Raw genomic sequence first — 22,216 nt, forward strand, 5'->3', positions numbered from 1 at the left:
GAAGAAAAACGAACGCGAGATACGGAATGATTGTTTGCGGAATAATGCGAATCAGGGACGTCGCAGAAAATTGATCGCGAAATTGCGCGACGCTTGGTTTTTCGAGCGAACCGCCGCTCCGTCAATGTTCCTATTAACGAAAGATCGAGAGATTTCGTGTTAGTCAACGTATCTGCTGTTAAAAAGTCGTTAGTTTTAGCTGTAACTTTCATAGTCGAGATAATGAAGCTACAATATCATCGATAGAATTATTTGAAGAAATTTATCAAAAAAGGAACATACAGGATTTTCCATGAAAGATTTTTGAAGAGCATCTATCTTATAATTTTATTTACAAATTACATATCTGCTTTCCTCCATAAAGCACTTAATTACTCCTTGCAAGCCCCTAATGTTTATCGCTCTGCTTTGCCGGTACACGTAGAAACGGAATGCCGCCTTCTGCGACTATTACAGTAATTCGCGCGTTCCGCGTAACGTCTAAATTTCATAGCTCACCCTACGACAGAGCATCGTTTGGTCGTGCAGTGCAAATACGCGCGCCGAAGCTTGCAGGGTGCATTAAATATTGCGTGGTATCGTGCAGCTCCTCTCGCGCTTTAATGCCGCGACAGGACTCGGATGCTGGAGGAAGGCTGAGGCGGTGAGGCGCTTATTAAGTTAGTCGCGGGATATTTCTGCGAGCGAGCGCAACGTACGGATTATGTCCGTGTACGAGCCGCGCCTCGTGCGATGCCGGGGCGATCATGAACGGGGCGATCACCGCGAAGTGGATGAAGTGAACGAAGCGAACGAAGTGGACGAAGTAAACGAAGTAGGCGAAGACGATCAGGACGAAGTGGAACGGCTGAGATAGCGACGACGATGGCGTCGATCGTGCTGAGAACGGGGGGCACAGAGGGGGCGGAGATGATGACGAAAAGATGACGATGACCACGGACGAGCGCTGCGGCCACGACGACGGCGGCCGGGGTGAAAGTAATAACAGCGGAACACGCGCGCACACGCTTAGACGAGGAACCGTGCAACACCGACGTTGTACGTGACCGGTGCTTAAGCCATTTTTCGATACGACCGGTACTCGGATGCAGGCTGGACCAGCCGAGCCGCCCGCTGCGCCGTTCGCCGGATAAGAAGCCACCACCGAAGATGCCGCGTCCTTGTAAGGAGGACTCGAGGGGGCCGAGGACGGCCACGCTCGATCGCCGCGACGACAGCGAGTGGAGGAGCGCGCGTTCTCGCGCGGGCATGCAGACGGTGGCGATAATTGCGGAACGGCTCTTGCGGATTCTCTCGTCTCTCCGTGAGAGTCGGCCGATCGTCCGAGACGGCCATCGTTGCGCCTCGCTTCATCTTGCACGGATAAAATGGGACTGCAAGAGCGACACGCTATTCTCTTCCCGTATCGTATTTTTCTTCTTGCCTCTTGTCGTTCTAGCGATTTCGCCGTCGCCAAGAGCAATGCGAAAATCACATTTCGGACAATTATCGCTATGGTAAAACCATAGCAAAGTTCGATAGATTGATGATGGACGTAGACATGAAATTTATTTAATAAATCGGATTTTGTGATAATCCGAGGTGAAATAGAGTAAGATAATTATTTTTAGAGGGTGAAAAGAGCGCGACGTGTCTAATTATCGGTAGCACAAAGGACGGCAGACAAATGGATTAAAAGAAGCCATGGAAAGTGAAAGAGCACGGACAGTATTCTAATAGGAACGTGACGAACCATTATCTATCATCTGAATTGGAAAACATTAATGCCGGCGTACGGGCTGTCGTAATTACGAACTATTAAACGGTTTACGTTCGTAAACGCTCCGACATGCGCGTAATAACTAATTGCCGCTACCGCGAACGTGATAGTATGATTGCTACGAGGCACGACATGTTTCAATTGAGAATAATTAAACGTTATCGCCACATTTAACGACCACGTAGAAGTTATTCTACTTCGGGATCACGACTTTCGCCCTTCCAACTTCCTGGCCGGCGATGATCTCCTTCGTTTCGCGTGAAACCATTGCAGAGTGCATCTATGCGCGAGAGTTTTATCACCTTCAAATACAAAGCAAGGAAGCGCGACTGCAAGTTAAATGCACGTTAAAGTGGAAACAATGAAATTGATTTAGATGAACGGATTCCAGAGCGGATCTTCATCCGACGACAGCTCCGATGGACGGATAGCGAGGTATCCTCGTCGAGAAAGAAGCAACCTCGAGATTTCAATCGCGCGTCGATTTATGGATTATCGTACATCTTCGCGACCGTGAAGTCTTTGTTACGCAGGACACCCGGAAGTTGTTAAGCGCGCTCTTGCGCTATTGATTTACGGGCAATCTCGCGTTTAACCGCCCCTGCTGGTAATAACGTAATTGGCGTTTTCAGTGTTTAAAACACATCGATTTTCTGCACCTCTCCCGACAACACCGGGCCGATCCTTACGCCGCATTCCCCATGAGATGCCGCCGATTAACGCGTCCATCAACGCCGGCTCGCGTAGGTGAAAGGGCGCTGAAAGCACGCGGACCGAGATACGTTGCTCTGCCTACGCCAATTTCGTTCTTCGCCGCACATCTCCGTCTCTCTCTCTCTCTCTCTCTCTCTCTCTCTCTCTCTCTCTCTCTCTTTCTCTCCTTTCCTCTCTCGAGCGAGCGAGCGATCTCCACGCGTTCTTCTCCCTTGAGCAACGGGGTGGTAAACGGGTCCTCGGTCATTCGGACTGACGTATTCAATGGCGAGAACCGACGTAGACGCCCGCCGGCGGGAGCTCCGGGGCATCCGGGGTGCCGTATAAATTCGCGATATCGCGAAGTCATCCGGCGATATATAGATACCGGCGGATGTGTGTACGTGGATATACAGCGTGAAAGTTGGAGCGGAAATCGGGTCACGTCGAAATATTTTCTTAGATCCCCTTCCGACCCGCCCTCCGCTTGCGAATCTCTTTCCCGTGTATGTGTGTATGTGCGTGTGTGTGAGTGTGCGTGTGTGTGAGTTTGCGTGTATGTACGTGCTGCGTGTGGTGGACCGAAGGACCGAAGTGCTTCAGGAACTTTTCGTGTCAGGTGGGTATGCAGAGCACTTGAAGGTGCCTCCTAAAATTACGGGGCGCTTTAGTGCCCCGGCGAGCGAAATTCGAACGGGAAATTCGCATCCATCAAGCGGGCTCGAAACGTATTGCGATAAAAAAAAAAGGGAAAAGAAATGACGGGGAAAATAGGGTGCGCGGAGTGGTAAATAAATTAGAACGCGGCGATGCCAATGTGGAGACGCACATAAGGCGATACACGGCGGCCCGGCATTATTGATTTTGTGACCGCAAATAAAGTCGCACGTCGGCGCGATCGGAAAACGTTGTCGCAAACAGCACCGGGATTATAGAAAATAGCCTCCACATTTCAGCGGCCGTAACGTTGCCATAACGATAAGAAGTCGATAGAACGATCGGAACGATAAACGTCAGCATGCTGCAATGTCCCTGAGACGGGATATTACGGATTAAAGTAACGAGTATAATTGCGTAGGTTTTAATAACGCAATATAAAACGGCATGCCGGATGTAGATTACGGAACAAAGAGTGTAATAAGAAGACCACATGATATTAAGACCGCGGCGGACGGCGTGCTATGCGAAGGATCAACGCGGCAATCTGCCTGGCAATATCGCGGATTAGCTCTTTGCAAATCTATATTCGATGTAAAATGTCGAGAACGAAATTTCGCGTTTTAATATGATTGTCGATATATTTTTTCTCTATTGTTAATGAAGATAAATTATAAAAGGTCACATAAAACTTAATAGTTGTTTTCCGTGTTCCGCGTTTATTTTTTACACAGTACGGTTCACAAGCTTTATAATATATTTATATCGATATTGCACATTCGACATGGAAGAAAAAAATTGTGAAATTTTGTGACTACAGCGAAAAGCCAGGTATCTCTTTATATTTTTAAAAATTGTTTTCTTATTATCAAAGAGAGGCGACCAGATTGTTTTCTTTCTTTTCAGACGAGAGGCTGTCGCACGGTTTTCCGAATTTTGATCGTGGTAATATGAAATTTTAAACTCACGTGTGTCCCTTCAATATCGTTTCGATCATGTTCGTCACGATAGACCAGATGAAAACGGAACCATCCGCAGAGCCAGCCGCTATGTACTGTCCATCAGGGCTGAAAGCAGCTCTTGTCCAGTCGAATCCCACTTTAAACCCATCAGCGCTATAAATAGCAAACGAAATAAGAGTACGATGAGTTATCGCGTTCGATATTCCAGTCGCATGTGTGCACGACAAGTACGCAACCCACCTGAACGAGCCGACGATCTTCTTCATCCGCAAATCGATCAGTTTCACCGTGTCGTCCCTCACGCAACTCAGGAGGTAATTCGCGTCTGGAATCAGGACGGATTTTATTTCCCACGATCGTGTGCGTGCTATCGAGCGATATTTCAATTATTCGTGCAAACATTTGCGGAGTTGCAACCTCAGCAACCAAAGCAGGTATTTTGCGCGCGACCAGCGCGCGTATAGCAATTATTAGCGAAAACGCGTTCACGGAATGCATAAGTGATGTAACAATACCGCGCGCTCTGAAAAATTTAGCGCGAGATGCAATAAAGCGATATCCATTACGTACTGCCGCGCATCGAAATGATGCAATTTCCTGCCGCATCATACACAGATCTAACGAGGAACGGCACGGCGCCAACTGCATGGAATCGTTTTATTGGCATTTTAAATGAATGCAGGAAACGCGTCCGTTAAGTCATTGTATGTCACTATGGTGTATTTTGATTTAATGAAATGGCAGGTAACACGTTGCATCGGCCAATAAACGCTAGATCAAATTGCTAATAGCGACAGCTAATACTTATTTAATCGTAGAAATTAATAACTGTATTCCGATGCGTAAGAAAAATTTTCAAAGCTAACAACCGTTTTCTCATAGCTCAGCCAGTGTTCAATCAATGTATTATATAATAAAATCTTTAATTAATCCATCCATTGGGTTGATTGCAAAGTCCGCGCAAATTTTTTTTACCAGAATTCAAACGTAAAACTTTGTATTAAGAATTAAAAATCTGCACGAACTTTCCGGTCAACTCAATAATTACGAGGATTTTATCTTGCTTTATCGTTTATTAAAGTGCTAGACTTAGGTACAGCCAACTCTGCTTACCACGGGATAAATCTAAAGATGTAACTTTCCCTTCCAGTAGAATGTCATTCGAACTGGATTCCGCTCTGGTGTCCCAAAACCTGATCCTTTGATCAAAATGACCACTGATTATGGTTGAGCCAGCTCCGTCGGAAGTAACGAGGTCATTGCAGCTCGACCCAGCGAATTTCGTCTCTATACCTGCACAACATAAAATCCTTTAGGACATACTTGTCGGTGGACCGGTTTCTCTCTCCCTCTCTCATTCTCTCGACATATCATACATATTCTAATTAGTTGGAGAAATAATACTTGAAAATAATAATTGTCTCCGGTGAATAATTCCCTCTTTGCTTTGCGAAGGATAATTATACGAGTTATAATTATAAAAGAGTTAACAGTGCATTCGTTATGAGAGACCAAATCTCAACGCGCAGCCCTAAAATTAATGCAGGATTCAAGTCGTTTAAGGGTAACGGCACGATCAAATTAAACGCTTTCTGCATTTAATTTAAGCATTCCGTGGGAGTGACAGAATTACGTCCTTGCTAATTGCGCGCACACGCGCCGGCTCTAAGCGGAGCGAGTTAACAGTTGTATCGAATGTGAATCACGGCTGGTTTCCCCTTTCAAACTGTAGTTCTGCCTAGCAGCAGCTCCCATCGATCTCCACGTTGAAATAAGCAGGACTTCAAACTTAATTTACGTCGGGAAATGACGTTCGCGTCGCCACGTTTCCGCGAAGCCCTTGGAAATCGCTCGCGCGGCGCGGAAACGCCCGGCATCAGGTCTGGAAACAGGATAAATTACGTGTTTTCCGCTTGCAGGCGGCCCTGCGCCCTTGCACCTTTCCTTAATTCTTCCGATTAGGAATCCGCGCACCGTGTCGATTCCCGTCCTACATTATTGTGATTCCGCGTTAAATCAAACGTGATTTACCACCCGATCGATTAGCCTGTTGAAGTTTCTGCAATGGGATGTCGCTTGGCGTGGTCCCCGTTCACCCTTTCCAAGATGATATTGCTTCAATTATTCTATAACGGTGATATGCTTTTATTTATTAATGCTATTTATTTATAAAGCGTATCTCAATAATGATGCAATTTATTTTGCGCTACCGACGATTTCTGAATTAGTCCGCGCTGGCGTATCCATAAATTGTTCTGCAGCAAACAAATGAATCGGGAAGCGCTATTTTCTTTTCTGACGAGGTTTATACAGAGGCATGTAAAAGCAAAGACTACATTTACAGACAAAGAAAGCGCCGCTTAACGGCTTATTTATTAATATCCTTTAGTCATAAAAAATAACGGAGGCGCGCTTAATTAATCAGCACATAAAAATATAACATGTAATATAATTGTATAATTTTTCTTTTCTAATGCATTTTTCAAAAAAATTGCAAACGCCACATATAATTGTGGTATTGTAACTGTAATAATAATTTAACGCAGGCTTTCGTAGAATAATTACCGGGACCGCTCGCTTAAGAGAGCAAATTGAATGTACATAATGATTGTATAAAAAAAAACTGTCAGATATTGAAACTGCAATGAAGCTACCGCGCATCTTTCCGCTATTCCATAAACACCCTCGTATTGTGGAATCGTTATACTCAGACGGCGATCCATATACAGGTGATGATATTTGCGCGGTACAGCATACGCTCAATCCTCGTACTTCGACATGCAAGTTTCGCAGGAGGTACTTTACAAGCTTCAAACGCGGTGAGTATGGCACTTCTCTGGAAGCAATAAAATTTCTTCTAAAGTGCGTTCGTGCATAAAGAGAAACTTGTCGACAATTCCCGCTTCAACCTCGTCGAGGCCGCGCGCGCGTGCGGTTCGCAGGACGGTCTTGTCTTGCAACAAGTAATCGTCACCACAATTGTGCGTCGCTCTTATCCCCCTTCGCGATTCAGTAAAATATACGCGAGACGTGTACGGCTAATAAACGTCGACATAAAAATCATTAGCGGGTAAAGCATATCCGCGCGAGCGACTGCTACCTTGCCGGACTCTCGAGGCGGGCAGTGCCGCCGAGTGTTTCCATCAGATGACTTTAGATTTCGGTCGTAATGATGATGACGGGACAACGGGAACGTTGTTCAAGCGATCGTGCGAGATTGCGAGACGCGAATTAATTTCTGGTATCTACTTAAGACAATCTTTCCCCTTTTCCGCACTCAGGCGCGAATTTTCCCGCAAAAGAACGTGGTATCTCCGCGTGTGTATCGGAAAGAGTGATCGCTTCCGCAACGCCATTTCCTTTTAATGTCTTAACTGCGTGCATTTTTACGATGACAATCTCGACTACTGACAGTGCAAGCAAGAGAGACGAACGGCACAATCTTTTTAATTATACTGGACAAGTATTGTGATTTCGATATCGTGTCATCGAGATCAGAGATTATTTTTTATCTTATCTTTTTATCTTTATGGCTCTTGCTTTGTCTGCTTTTATCTCATCTCCATTGCATTTAAATCTTTAATTCTTGCGACATGTCGCAGAAGATGTATCCATAATACAAATCCTTATTACTATCCTTAAACCAAGCCAAATGTATTATTCAGATAAGTGCATTATATATATGCTATTAACGTAACATCTATCCCTCAAACGAGGCATAAAGGATTACCGGCTTTGCGTGTAAGCCTTCTTCAACCGTCAGCCATGATAAGAGCTTTCGGGATGTTAATTTGCTCTCCCTCATGTTCCTTGCATTAATATGCATTCTACATTAAATGTATATTTGCTGTAAGCGCATGTTATTTAAATATCTAATTGCCCCAGATCCACCACTCGTCTCTCATTTATCTTAACTTGCTCTTTCAATTATATCGACTCAAGCTTTTACAGAAAAAACCGAATCTTACTGCCATCTTTTTCGGCGATCTCTTGAAATTCAGTTTGAAGTAATTTAGTAATCATTAATCAAGCTCGAAAAAACCATTTATTCATACGTTTTTACATAAAATCACGGTAACGTGATAAGAAGCGCGGTTTGAATACATCAGAGGTATAAATAAAGCGACGACGCGGTCGATTCCTCGGTACGTTAGAGCGGAGGGTTCAGCGCACGCGGTCTTTTCAGTCACCGGCGAACGGGGGTGGTATCTCGTCGCTGCGGCGCCGGAATCTGTCTGTTGGTGGCACGATTGTGTCCAGGAAGAGCCGCTCGGGGCGTTCACGAAATTGCGCGACGTGGCAGGGGTGGATAATAGCGCGATAGAAAACAGCTGATCCACTTTAAGCATCCTTTTTGTCTTAGAGCGCCCGTGGTAAACAATAATTCACGCTTAAACGCCCTTTCAGCGCCGCCACCCCATTGTGCGCGCCTCCGCGGTTCGCAAGATTTATTTGCGCGAAACTTTTGTACAACCGCGCCGCCTCGTCCCCGCCGGTCTTCCTTGATAGCGCGGTTTTCGCCGTTTCGTGCCGGGGGTGCAGGGGGTGCGGGACACCACCGACGACAACAAAGGCCACCGCCACCGCGAGGCTGAAACGGATGTCCTCGGAGTACCCCTTGTATCCATGCAGGTATCCGCGTGCCGCACGCGACACGCGCACAATTAACTCGGACTACTCGCCTTCCCCCGGATGGCCCGGCGGTGGGACGATCCGCGCACCCGTAAATTACGTCGACGAAGTTAAGCCACAGGTTAATTACGTCCCACCCTTCTCCACACGTGCGACTCGCGCCGCATCGTTATCCGTAGTTGCATAGAAAAAAAAAGATAAGATGGATTCCTTGATACGACTGCTTGACGGAGGCACCGCCGTCGTCCCCCGAGTGCGTTCGCGGCGAAAAAGTTTCGTATTTATGCGGCAAGTTTGATGGCCGGCCGCGGAACTCGGTCGGGCGATTTGCGACTTGCGCATACTCGACTTCCTACATTAATTATCGCTCGTGGTCGCACCGTGTATCACTTTGTGGACTTGATTTAAGGAGATGCGCCCTTCGAAATTGCACTCTTCAAGTTTCATAAGGACCCGCGTACCGACGCTTCCATCAGCTGGTTGTTGCGCTCCGTCGTAAGAAACTTTGCACCTTACTTGCGTGCTCTCGGTCTCGACTTGATACTGAAACGTGAGCGAGGATGATCGTCAGGAAGTGATTAACTGCCCGTTCGGCAAAAACGCGCGCGACGGTCACTTCTGAAAATAAGATCTGTATTTTAATCGTACGCTTTAATGTTCGATGATAAAGTATCAATAATAATGAGATATTATCATGTCTGGACGCGGGATTAATTCGAGGCGAGTTGCGTTATTTATCGCATTATACTCCACGGACAGCGCGGGCAATGCGGATGATGGCTTTGTTTTCGTCATTAATTACGACCGGTCATTAATTATCTCAATTAAAGGATAATGTTGTTCGTCCGGCCGGGCGATGGTGCGGCGCGATTTATCGAAATTCCACGAGCACTCGTACATGCCGGTTAATGGCGCTAAATTATTATTCCACCAGCGGCCGCGAGCGGTAACTAAAGGCCAGGTTTAAGGCGATCCTGGACTCTGCAAATTAATACCGTTTGTGTGCGTCGTGTTAAGCAGTCTGCCAGCTTTGTATCCTTTGTCAATACGGCTCCTCTCGGCTACTGGCGGACGGGCACACCGCACGATATCGTGGCGCTGTTGACCGAAGTGTAAATCGATACCACCGGCCGTTCTTCAGATGGCGAGCCGTTTCACGAGATTAGTCCGGCGCCGGGGTCGAATGTAAATCCCGAATACATTTGCGGGAAATGAGATCCTCTCCGTGGCTGCTATCTCTCTGCGCGCGTCCAGTCTCCGGTTCTCTCTTCATCTTTTCCTCTCTCTCAACCGCGCGCGCGCGTGAGCACGTACGACTCGTTCGATTTCTCTTTCCTGCTACTTAAAGCTCTCTCCTGCAACACGATCTCGTAGGGCGATGCGAAGCCGATTCGCGTTTCATCCCGCGAGCACGGTCACTTTCGTCCGGCTGTAAATTATCGCATTTGACCCGCTTCGAGCGGTCCTTCGGCACCGCTTATCGCGCAGTTTCTCGCAGCAGCCGCTCGCAGCGATCGCCCGAATACGAGGGGATATTCGTCCATTTTACGGACGAACGGACGAATGATCGGATACGCCGAAATCGCCATCCGCGCCGGCGAGAAGCGGATCTCGGAACAGTGAGCACGTCGCTCTTCTTCGAACAATTAGCGCAATAAATCCGCGGGACCATCATCCCGGAGAGAAAGTCCTCGCACCTTGCACGGGTAATTTTGCAATGTGCCGCGCATTCCGCTCGAAAATGGCCCACCTTCCGGGAAGGATGCATTACCGGCCGTCCTTGAACGCGCGAAATTATCGCGTTACGATTTCCGACGCCGCGGTGGCGATTCCCGATGACTCGAAAGCCGCGTCATTAGACCCTTATGCGGCTTATGATCCTCGTCCAACACCTGTTCGCCAGTCGAAGGTCGCGCGATGACGTTCACGCGCGCATTCGAGAGAAGTATCGTCTGCAGTAGCACGAGCGGTTGTTCGCGGTTGTTCGCGGTCGGCCGCGTCAGTTGTCCGCATGAAATTAGATCGCGTGAACTTTCTCACACAAAAGGGACTTCTAACAGCGACTGCCGGCCGCGCGCAGGCCGACCTAGTGAACGTGAATGCACGTGCCGAAGGGTGTAATTCTCCCCCTTGCCGTCTGCATTGAAACAGCCGCTGCACCGGCTCAGGGAAGCTCGTCGGACAGCATTATAGACGTTGGTGCACAATATAAGTGGATCATCGTGATGGAGTATATAATCCTCGTGAAATTTTTACGTCGATATTCTTCAGCCTGGAGAATTTGTTGAAGGTTGAGCTGTTACGTGTCATTGATATTCTTCTCCCGTTTCGAAGAACTATAGCGAACGGGAACGATACAAAGGTCCGGCCGGAAATTCTCCTCCCAGAGACGTCTTTAATAATTTAACTCTTCCGGTTTCTTTTCGGGAAATCAATATTAACGTCAGAGCGTAAAGTGACGATGAATAGCATTCGTTAGCGACTGATTAATGACGCGGCGAGGAAATCCGAGTAACATGAGCGTCTTACGCCGCTTCTGTCCCGGTTAACCCTCCGCTCCTGTCCCGGTTTAAGTGCTAATTAAAGCGGCACTCTTTCCCGCGCCGGCGCGAGTAATGGATTTATGATTAATCTCGCTTTTCTTTCCCGACAGATCATTCGTTAGATTACACGGATCCATCTCCGTTATCATTAATTTACGCGCGCCACTTTCACCTTGTCAGGCCTCGCTCGGGTCACAAGGAGACAAGCTCGGAGCTACCGGGTTACCCGGTCGACCTCTCAGCGCGAGAACCCTTCTTTTTCTTTTTCGTCCTCCAGCACTTATTTAATCGAGCATTAAGCTGCAACTTTCTCCGAAATTCCATCCCCTTTATCCGCGGAGCGGTCGGTCCGCTAAGGGCGTCAATAATCGGCGAGATAAAGAGTTTTCTAGGCCGACCGAGGAGCGAAGCGGGTCGTGGCAAGTTTAGGGTAGAATCCATCCTCCGGTGGATCTTATCGGTTTAATTAAGCTTGCGCAAGGTATACGACGACGCAGCTGAGCCGTCCGCTCGTGCATTCGTCACCCGACCAGCCCGGGGAGGACGGATGAGGGTGAGGTGCAGTGGGCGGTGGGAGGGCAGTTTTTATTCAATCTCCGGCATTACGGCGCCGTTAGAATGCCGTGCGAACCGGGTCGGGCGTTATTATGCGGGCGTCATATTTTGCGTGGCACTCCATTGTGCAGCCGTGCGCACGACGCGCAACAGAATATACATATGAATGACCATGCAGATTCGCCGTTTGTTTTATTATCTCGGCCCGCTCGTAAGAGTATTTGCATTATGCAACGACTAATAGGGGTAATGGGCGACGTGATTACCGCGCTCTAGCGCCGTGCATTACTTTCGTGCAGCCGCCCCCTCCTCCCCCGGAGCGTACCCCCTGGCTGGTGTTCTCCTCTCTCAACTCCACCGCGTTTAGTGCGAGTGTTGGAACGAATGTGCCACGTTAACATTATGCACCTGGCGATATGTCAGCCGCGAGGGATCGCCGCTTATTTTCCTCCCGCCCCCGCCTCCCGCCCTCTCGAAAAGCGTTTACCTCCTCGTGTAGTTGCATGCGCGCAGTTGCGGGATTCCATGGGATTTCGGGATTGCGAGACCGGGACCACGGGGACACCCCGATCCGCCCTGACAAATACGCGATACCGGTGTGGATTCCGTGTCGCCTTTTTGCGTCGACCCGCTTTAATCAAAGCGTTTCGTAGAGGAAGAAGAAGCGCTCGCGCGAAGACTCGAATCGGGGATTCGAGTCTCTTTAGTCGGCGTAGTTGCTCCTCTCGATACGAAGTGTTCCAGGCGGAATACCTCGTGTGTGAGAGATGCTTGGATTTTCCAGCTTCCAGAGATGCCAGCTTTCTCTCCTCGTACGATTCCGACAAGTTAACGGATTAATATTTTTCCACGTCCGGATGTGCAGCCCCGTCGACGGCTGCCTCGAAGAAACGCCCGCACTTCATCCCCTTAATCGATAGAGTGACGTTACACTTACATGCTTTGCTGCGCAGGTCCCAGATTTTTAAGGTGCGATCATAACTCCCGGTAACTACTTTTGACGGCTCGCCAAGGAACTTGGCCGCCATCACCTTTGCGCAGTGGCCCGTGAGTGTGTGCTGTAACAGAAATGCGAAAAGTCGTTTACGTTCTGGATTGCCATCTGGAGTGTAACGCGGATAAAGTATAGGTATACGAGTACAGCCGCGTGTATTGATAAGCGAAATCACAGAAATACGTCTCTCCCAGTCAGTTCCCCGTTGGATTGTCCATTTAAACTCGCGAATATCGTACTAAGCTTTTAATTTGAGAAGCGAAACGTTTCCTATGTGGACACCTGGCAAGTAATATTTTATAATATTATATTATAATTTTTATATTATAATATGCACTTGAGTTTTAATATTAGTTGGATCCCGAATACTGTAGTTACGTTTAATGCTATTTCGCTTAATTGGAGAAAAATAGAATATTAGTATTAAAAATTCTGTCTTCCAGATGTACAATATAAAATAATCTCAATGTTCAAACTCTAACAAGGTTCGTGTACATATAATATAACATAGAAATATTATTTTATTTTAAACAGCTAATTGCATTTTCATCCTCGCACATTAAATACGCGGGAAATGTTCTTACAACTGCTCGCGCATGTCAGAGTTCCTATTTTGTTCGTTCATTCGTGATGTACGTGGCGGTTTCCACTGGAATATGCTCGCGATAAGTGAAATAGACTTGAAACGCATTGTACGTGTACTCATCTAATGACTGCCGTACTTTTGAAGAAAAAAGTTGATCATAAAAGAGATAGATCATAAAATATAATTGAAACGTGTTATTCCCGTCACGAATTGGACGAGTTATAAACTATTTTGTTTAAATACAATTTGGCAGCGCCGGAGTCATTGGCGCTTTGCAACTGAAGTCGCGAACTTTAAACAGGGGAGTTGTTAGATCGAGCACCGGCTTTCATAAGTTGATTTTCTCTCTTCTACTTTCGAGTTCAACTCCGCTCCGAGCATCGACGTGTTCGAAATGAGAAATGAATGTAGCTGCAAGGGGCGGAAACAGACCGGCAGTATAAAGCGTGCGTTTCCAGTACGAATGGTACGTCATCCTTTAACGGTAACAAGAAAAGGGTCCGATTTCATTATTATCTTCATGTTGGCTTGAACAAGAAAACTCGATTGGCCGCGTCGCGACTACTTTTTTATTATACATTCTTTCTCATATTCTCGTACCGATATTCGCTCGTGAAACACTTGAACGCGACGTCAATTCATCAGGAATCATCCCAGCTTACATCGCATTGCAAACGTAATGCAAACATTACGGTCGAAAAAAATACCGGCGGGCGCATTCGCGGGCGGATATTCGTTGCCGGTGACACGGTGTCAGCGACAGTTATTCCATCTCTCTTTCGACGCGTACATGCGAACGAGCGTTTAAAACCGTACGTTGACGTCCATGGCGGCGCATTTTACGAGCGGTTCTTTTTTTCCTTTTTTCAATCGCGCCCGAACGGTGCCCGATATTCCGCGGAGGGTCGCACCCCTCTTGTCGGACCTTTCGAAAACGCTGGACGCTCGATTGATTTCGTTTTTCCCAGGCCAATCGTGCGGAAATCGTGTGAAACCCCGCCTTCCACCCTCGTGTCACGAAACGACGGAGATCCTGCTGGCCGCCGCTCGTTCATTATGCGGAACGAAGATTGTCTTCTCTCCCGCTAATAGCGCATAAATCATCGCGGCCACGATTACCTCTTGTACATTACTATAATTATAATCGTAAACGGGAAGGGAGTATCGGGGAATATTCGTAATAGCACGGAGTTAATTACTGCTAGGCGTTTCCCGGCGACCCGCTCGCCGATAAGGAATTCGCTGGCGGACGCAGCAGTCCGCTCCCATCAATAGTGACCTGACGGCAGGAGAGGGGAGTTTACGAGTGAATAATTTTTCAAAAACCCAGCACGTTATAAAAAATATATATATATATATATACACATATATTTATCGTATCTTCGTATTAATGGCGCAAACTACTAATGAAATTCCGCGCGAGTGATATACGGAGTTCTCATACTCCGAGACCGCGAGCTTAATGAGCAAACGGGGAGATTGAAAAATGGGGGTCGGGAGGAGAGGCAGGTGGACACTCGCGCGCTAATGTCAGTCCAGATTTTACGAGTTAATAAATTGTCCAGCAACAGCCGATGTGTCCGTTGCTTCAATGTTGATTCGGCGCGGATTCTGCACGCGCTCTCGCGCGAGAGCGCGTGGCGGAATCCGCGCCGCTAATGAAATTATCGGATGATATACGGGGCACTTATACGGTTACGTAAACACATTGAATTTCAAGTGCAACGCCAATCCCACGGTATCGAACGTTACCGTTTTGCAAATCAATCAAGCTGCCGCGCGGACCTGCCACGTCGGGCGTGATTTAATGACCGTCGGCGGCGCGCCTTCCGCTCGCACGCTCGTCGCTAAATGAAAATTCTGGAGTTATCTCGTACACGCTCCGCTCGTTACTTTTTTCTGCCGTCGCGTCGCCGTTTAATGGTGAAGAATTCAAGCGTGACGTCGACAAGGGAGGCGCCGCGCGCGCGGGCGCGCGTTGGGGTGGTACTCGAGGGCTCTCTTTCGCGTAAGAGGCGAGAGGAGCGAAGAAGAGAGAGCATGGCTGGAGAGATAGAAGGAGGACGTTAAAAAGAGGAGTCCGCCAATTTTAAGGTGCGCGGGCGCCACGAGCTAGCGCGCTCTTGAAAAATGTCCTAATGTAAATTAATGGCCCGGAAGTTTAGCTGGAAGGGCTGTAACGTGAAAGAAACACAGGTGGAAGAGCACGGGAAGGCACCTTCCTCCGCCCGGTCTTATATACACCGGGGAGAACTTTGCTCTCTCTTCTGCAAGGGGGAGGCCAGTCAGCGAGGAGAGTACCGTAATCTAGGATCTCGAGAAGTTCCCCGAAAGTGCACTGGCGAGTCGACGTTTCTTCACGCGAACGTTAAACGGCTGAATGGACTTTCCTTTCAATCGCTCCTTGCGCCTGTCGACGATGCCTAACGTCGACACCATAAACACGAGGAGGAATGCGCCTTTTAAAAGTTCGCCAAGAAGAGAACGTTTGTCTGCGGAAACTGCAGCGGAAAGCGGATACGAAGTATCATTGCCGCTGTTACGTGGACTGTTGAAATACGCGTAAAGATGAGATTTAGAGAGATTTTGCCTGTATGCAAAAGTCTCTCTAAGAAGTCTTCTTAGAAGGAAACGTGTGCACCAAATTCAGAAAATTCGCCGTTTTTTCGAAAGCTTGTTCGCTAAATTATAAAGTTACCCTGATGCACGAATTCTCCTCCTCGGGATTTTTATGATACACACGTAGCTCTTTACGAGTGAACTTCTGAAGAAGTGGCACAATTTATCGTGGACTCTCGTAGCGCACTCTCGTAACCTTTTACAATTGCGCCCGTTCTTGCCACCCTCGTACGGTAAATGAAAATTTCTTCGAGGTTCCGCAATTTCTAAACTCGCCATTGTGTGACCAAGTCGCGGAGAAGCGTACATTTTTATGTTACGTGAACTGTGCAATTATTTTTTTGTCTCCTCATCTCGCAGCTGTTAACGGAGAAGATGGGAAATGCTGATTCGAGTTCGGCGTAACGCAACCCCTTTTGTCTTCTATTGTCGCATCATCAAGTAACGATTTCTCGAGCGAGATGATTCTTAAAATTCGTATAGCGGAATGAACGCCTTGCCTGCGATAACGGAGCAACGGAAGCTCATCTCTCAATCTCCCGAGCGCGGACATTACTGCCCTTTAATGGTGCGCCCATTTCGATCATTTCATGGTTCGAGCGTTTATTCGACGAGACAACATCTGGCATCGCCAATTGAGCACGCGAGGGGGAAGATAAAATCCGCGATCGAATTTTCATTCGGAAAGAAGATTGACCTGAGATTTGCCGGGAGATCGACGATCACGATCAAGAAACGCGCGTTTCGTGCTGTTTACGTAAGAATCGTTAGCATTATTCGCCGGCCTATTGTGTGTGGACGGCGACGCAAATTACCAAGTCTGCGGAAACACACGAATTACATCCATCATACCGTTGCCGCGGGGGTGAGTCTCTCCTCGTCCGCATGCGGCGAGAATCGTCCTGGGGGGGGGGGGGGGCACAAGAAGACCGCCGCCTTTGCGGAATATCGTTACTGATATCGTCTTTTTACGACGCGCCGGGCTGGGTACGCCACCGATGGGGTACACGTGGGGTGGCGTGTGCACACCCGGTGCGCCCGTGCGCAATAAAAGCATAAACTTCTTCGCAGACCCGGACTGTTCCGTCGAGGAGCCGTTGGATGCGGCCGGAATGAAGAAAAAGAACCGGCATCACGGCGGACGGGGGTGCAGGGAAAGATTCCTCGAGTTGCGCCGGTGGAAGAGAGTCTTCAATTAAAGTCGGTAAAAAGAGCGAAAGCCGGTAACTTTCCCGGAAAGCAACTAGCGATCCGCGCTGCATCATCGTGGCTCGCTCTCATTTTCGAAGCGCACGAGATTCTACGCGCAGCGAACCACCCCGCCGAAAACCTTCCAGCGGGGTTGTTGGTGAACAGGAGAAGGGTAGCAGAGTAGCCGAGCACTCGGATTACGTGGCGGTCCTTATTGACTATCGCCGGTGGCGGTGGTAGCTTCACGTTTCCTCCCTCGAATATGATGTACTCGCTAATCTCACGCTTGATCTCTATTGCTCCATTCCGCTCGTTAATTTCAGTAACATAGTCATTACCGCCACAGTGCGCGCCTACGCCCGCGCGATGCACGCACTCGTAAAAACTCGGGAGAGCTCTAAATGAAGACGAAGTGCGTATATACATATACATGTATCCCCGTGCAAGCATGATGAATATCTCCTGCAAGAAGTTCACGCGAGACACGCATATCGGCCGCGTCGGCCGAAAAAATCATCGCGCAACATCGGTTTCTTGCGACGTTCCCATAGAGTTGCGGTATTCGCTTGCGCGCGAAATCATTGTAATATATTATAAATGCACGTCGGAGTCATCAGGTGCGAATGAATTCACGCGCTCGCTTCGTACGCCACTTAATATAATACAATAAACATCCCGGATCGGAAGGTACGTACGCGTTTCTCGCCAACATCCCCCGAGAATATCGTCCTCAAAAAATTCCCATTACTACCATGCACTTCCCCATAAATCAACAGCAGCCGTCGCCCGCGGCGGCTCGTGATCCGGTCAGATACTTCATCTCCCGAGATCTCCCAACACGGCTTTTCCGCGGCAGAAACGCGATTTGCGATGAACTTATCTGAAAACACTTTCGAGTGCTCTCCTACATCATCTTGCGTGAATAGTTTGAATTGCATCAATTCAGAAAGCTCCAGACGGCCGGCATCGTTCCCATGAATGTGAAAATATTTTTAAAAACTTTTCAATTTTCCTTTTCGTGCTATCTTGATTGCGCGTGCATCATTTTTCACTGTTTCGCGCCGTCTCGATTCGCTCATGAGGCTTGAGAATCCATCATTGCGAGTCTGATGCGAAACATTGACACATACGCGAAGTGTACTTTATGTCAGTCCGTGAGCATAATGCTATCCTTGAATTAAAGGAACGAACCGAACCGAAACCGAGAAAAAAGCCGTTTGCCTCCGTTCCGGAGCGATGCAGTTGTTTCATTCGAGCGCGCGCACTTGAATTCATGCATGCGCTTCGATGCACTCTGCAGCGGTTCGAAAAGGGAAAGCGTCGGAGGCGAATGATACCGAGACTCGAGGTAGCTCGTCCACAAAAAGGTTCATCATATTTAATGACTGCGGTAAACGTTACGTTACGGGCAACGCGCGTTGCAATTTCGCTATTTGCGTGTTTGATTTTACGAAGCGTACAAATATGCAGCGATCATTCCTCCTGGAATGAAAAATTCCGGCATTTCGCGTTACTCTCTGGCTATAATGCCGATGAAATGAAGACACCACCGTCGTGATTGCTGATGCACGTATTCATGCCGATCATGTCTATACGCGCAATCCGCAAACAAGCATCGTTGTAAAGTCAAATCGTTATCTAATTTTCGTTCCTCGCACGTTCCTGTGGTACTACTGATCGCTCCGGCAACGTCGGATTGTTTAACGGATCAGTCATTACGACTTTAGCGATCACGCAGCTTCTTTCGTTGGCGCGCGGTCGGTGGAATCTCACGATGAAACGATTCGCTTCTATTGTAAGTGCACTCCAATACGGGAAAACGATCGTAAAAAGTAACGTTAACGACCGAGCACGGCTGGTTTCGTTGGCTTTGAACGCGAGAGAGCAGCTCTCTTATTCAAACTCGTCATCGTGATCTACGCTAATGCAAATATTAAAATGTCCGGCTTCTTTTGCACTCGCGTTTCACGTACGGAACATTGTTTGCTAATGTCATCCTCTCTTCTTCGGCGGCCGCGGCGCGCCGTGCCGTCCGGCCGCGAGTCTCACGCGGCGGGGCCCTCGCGATTTATGTAACAATATTACATCCGTATCTCCCTCCGTTTAAACCAATGCAAACAGCTATTGCGCAAGCGATCGGGTACAGAGTCACCGTAATGCTTTTCGAGACCCACGCGTATGCACTTGCAGCCGGTTGCCAAAGCCGAAGCCGAAGCCGAAGCGTGTTGGACTCGCGTCGGAAAACACGCGACACCGACGTGGTGGAGTTAAACAAATCAGGAGTCCGGTACCCCCCTGCCCCGACAAACATTTACCGATACCTCCTTCGTGGAAAGCGTCTCGCATCGCGGGACATGAGAAACTTATATGCGCCTCGCTCTAAGCGCTGTTTGCACATAGTAGAATGCTTGCACGCGAGAACCGACGCTCTCTCTCGTCGTTCCTCCGTTGCGGCCGCTTCGTTAGTGTACGAGCTGACGCGCGCGTTTCCGCGAGGCGTATACAAGAGGATACCACGAGCCTCCGCTCCCCTCGATCTCATCGTACTATAATTATGTCATCCAGGATGACGACGATTCCGTTTTCGATTTGCAGCGAACGACCTTGCGATGCGAGGCCGAGACGAGGAGGAGGTGGAGGAGGAGGAGGAGGAGGAGGAGGAGGAAGATGCTGACGATTACGTCGCCTGTCGACCGTAAAAAGCGCACGTGCGTGCGATGCCGATATATCGGCGATACCTGCTTCGATGAGTTAGTAGCACGCGCGCAATCCGCTGCCCGGCGCAAGCTGATCACACGTGATTGCCAATATATTGAATGTAAGCGCTTTTTGAATTCATTAATCGGCCGTGCGTGCGTGCGTTGAACGCGCGTTGGAGCCCCCTCGACGGATCACGGATCACGTCGAGCGACGAGAGGCATGCAACGATCCCATCGAGAATGCGCGGGCAATTAGGATTATTATAACTGTGCAGCCGCGTGTAATCGGACAAACTGCTAATTTATCGGGCCATTTTGTTTCGGCGAGTATTTTCCCGGGCGGATAAAGCGAGCCGCGGGTGCGCGTGCGTGTGCGTGTGATTAATTGCGCGTAATTTATGCGTCAATCGCCAGTGCACTGTTAGGATAACTGTTTCTTGCAATATACATCGTATGAGGTATTATATTTTGTTGAATATGCGATAATTGCTTCCTTCGATGCGCAGGAACATCGCGCGGATTATGCCTGCCCGACGCAGGCCCGCAGCTTTAAATCGTTGCCGCGTCTACTTGGACTCACTCGGCGTTTGACGTCGAGAAAGACTGATGCTGATCAAAAGACAGAAAGGAAAGAACGACAAAGAAATTGGACAAAAGTAAAAGTGGGATACGTGTTGGCGTCCGCCGAGCCGAGCAGTGGACGATCAACTTGAATTAACCGAGTACCTGCGTGCATACATTGTACGCTCATCGTGTACTTGTACGTTTACGTACCACGAGAATGGTGGCGCGATGCAAAATGTGCTCATCATGATTTAATGCGAACCGGGCACGCCAAGTTTTTGCATCGTCGCTTGGTGTTACTAGTCGCGCGGTTACAGCCACAGCCAGAACCGGTAACACTCGATGCCTGTACGTTCGATAAACTCGATACACTTTGCGTATCGGCGATATCGTAATCGTTGTATTTTTCCCCCCGCGAGAGAAGGCGAGAGGGATACTACAGCGCCTACACCGGGGAAGAATTCATGTCGTGCTTCATCCTCGCGGCGCGTTCGCGCTGCGCGATGTATTTATAGGCCCGGATGGGATGTGTATTTATATATACATATATATATATATATGTATATATAGTGGGAGGTCTCGAATAGAAATATTGCAAAGTTTCATCAAGCCGTTAGCCGAGGCCGCGGCTCCTGGATCCTTAAAATTAGACCCCTTTACACGTCCACGTTAACGGCGGTATACCGCACGCCGATGGTGATGGCGATTCTTTTTGCGGTGTAATTACAGACGGCGGCGAAGAATAATTCCCGCCGCGAAATATCAGCACGAAACGTCGAAGGGTCAACGCCGAACTCCAATTAACCCTGGCCGTATCCCGGGCTCGCTTTAGTGCTATTCGATTTCTACGGGTATAAATGCCGTTAGCCCGTTAAACGCGGGTTCTGAATATGTATTTATATCCCCCGGCTACACGAGGAAACGGAAGGTACGTACGTACGTACATACGTATACGTTCGTATCTACGTACGCGGGAACGTAACTACGGTAGCCTGGAATCTTAGACTTCCGGATCGACTTTTATCGAGGAAGTCTGTCGATTTCTGAACAGTACTTTAACCTTGGGACCGGAGACCGCTAGGCAACGTGAAACCGTATCGGCGCGAATTCCCAACGCAGGTGCGACAGGAATTCGGATGATTCGTGTCGCAGCGGAGATCGGGCAACGATCTTCCGCAGTGCAGCGCACACTCGATATTAATGGAACGTGCGCTCAAGAAGCTGCACACGCACACGCACCGCGATGTTTTACATCATTGTGCTTTCTTGCATGCCGTTGTATATATTACACGTCAATGTAAACCGTTTGAGCGCCCTGTCACACGGGTAACGACACGAGGAGAATGATGAATTGATAAGCGCAGGCTCACGCCGCGGCTTTTACCGGTGATCGCCGGTAAAACTCGTCCCGAACGGCCAGCTCACGGTACATAATAACCATTTTATCGTAATAGATGTAAATCGATTACGCTTTTTCCGCATACGTAACGTCCACCGGAAAATTACGGCGCGCCGTCATTAATCAAATTAGCCGTCTCGAATGCCGTCGGAACCGCGCGCGCGCGCGGGAAGAAATAAAAGGGAGAGGAAAAAAAGCAGAGAGAGAGAGAGAGAGAACACCCACGTCCGTTGCCGCAATTAACGGCGAACGCGTGACCGTCTTATTCCGCGCTGTTTTTTGCCTCGCACGTACTTTGAAATCCAAGTCTGCGGCAGCCGTCGTTAACGTGTGAAGATAAAAATCGGACAATCGTGTGGTTCG

At 48.4% G+C, this 22,216-nt stretch overlaps 1 protein-coding gene across 1 annotated transcript in view; it reads right to left on the reverse strand.

Annotated features, from left to right (window-relative positions):
- The window catches only part of LOC105280980 (autophagy-related protein 16-1), a 433,806-nt gene that overhangs the window by 14,136 nt on the left and 397,454 nt on the right, over positions 1 to 22,216 (reverse strand). Inside the window, exons 8-11 of the mRNA XM_026975276.1 lie at positions 12,739 to 12,859; positions 5,185 to 5,364; positions 4,312 to 4,396; positions 4,078 to 4,224 (exon numbers count right to left, since the gene is read on the reverse strand). Of these exons, the coding sequence (XP_026831077.1) occupies positions 4,078 to 4,224; positions 4,312 to 4,396; positions 5,185 to 5,364; positions 12,739 to 12,859 (533 nt within the window). The remainder of the gene's footprint in view (positions 1 to 4,077; positions 4,225 to 4,311; positions 4,397 to 5,184; positions 5,365 to 12,738; positions 12,860 to 22,216) is intronic.

Source organism: Ooceraea biroi, chromosome 1 (assembly GCF_003672135.1).
Source record: "Ooceraea biroi isolate clonal line C1 chromosome 1, Obir_v5.4, whole genome shotgun sequence".
NCBI classification, from domain to species: Eukaryota; Metazoa; Arthropoda; class Insecta; order Hymenoptera; family Formicidae; genus Ooceraea; species Ooceraea biroi.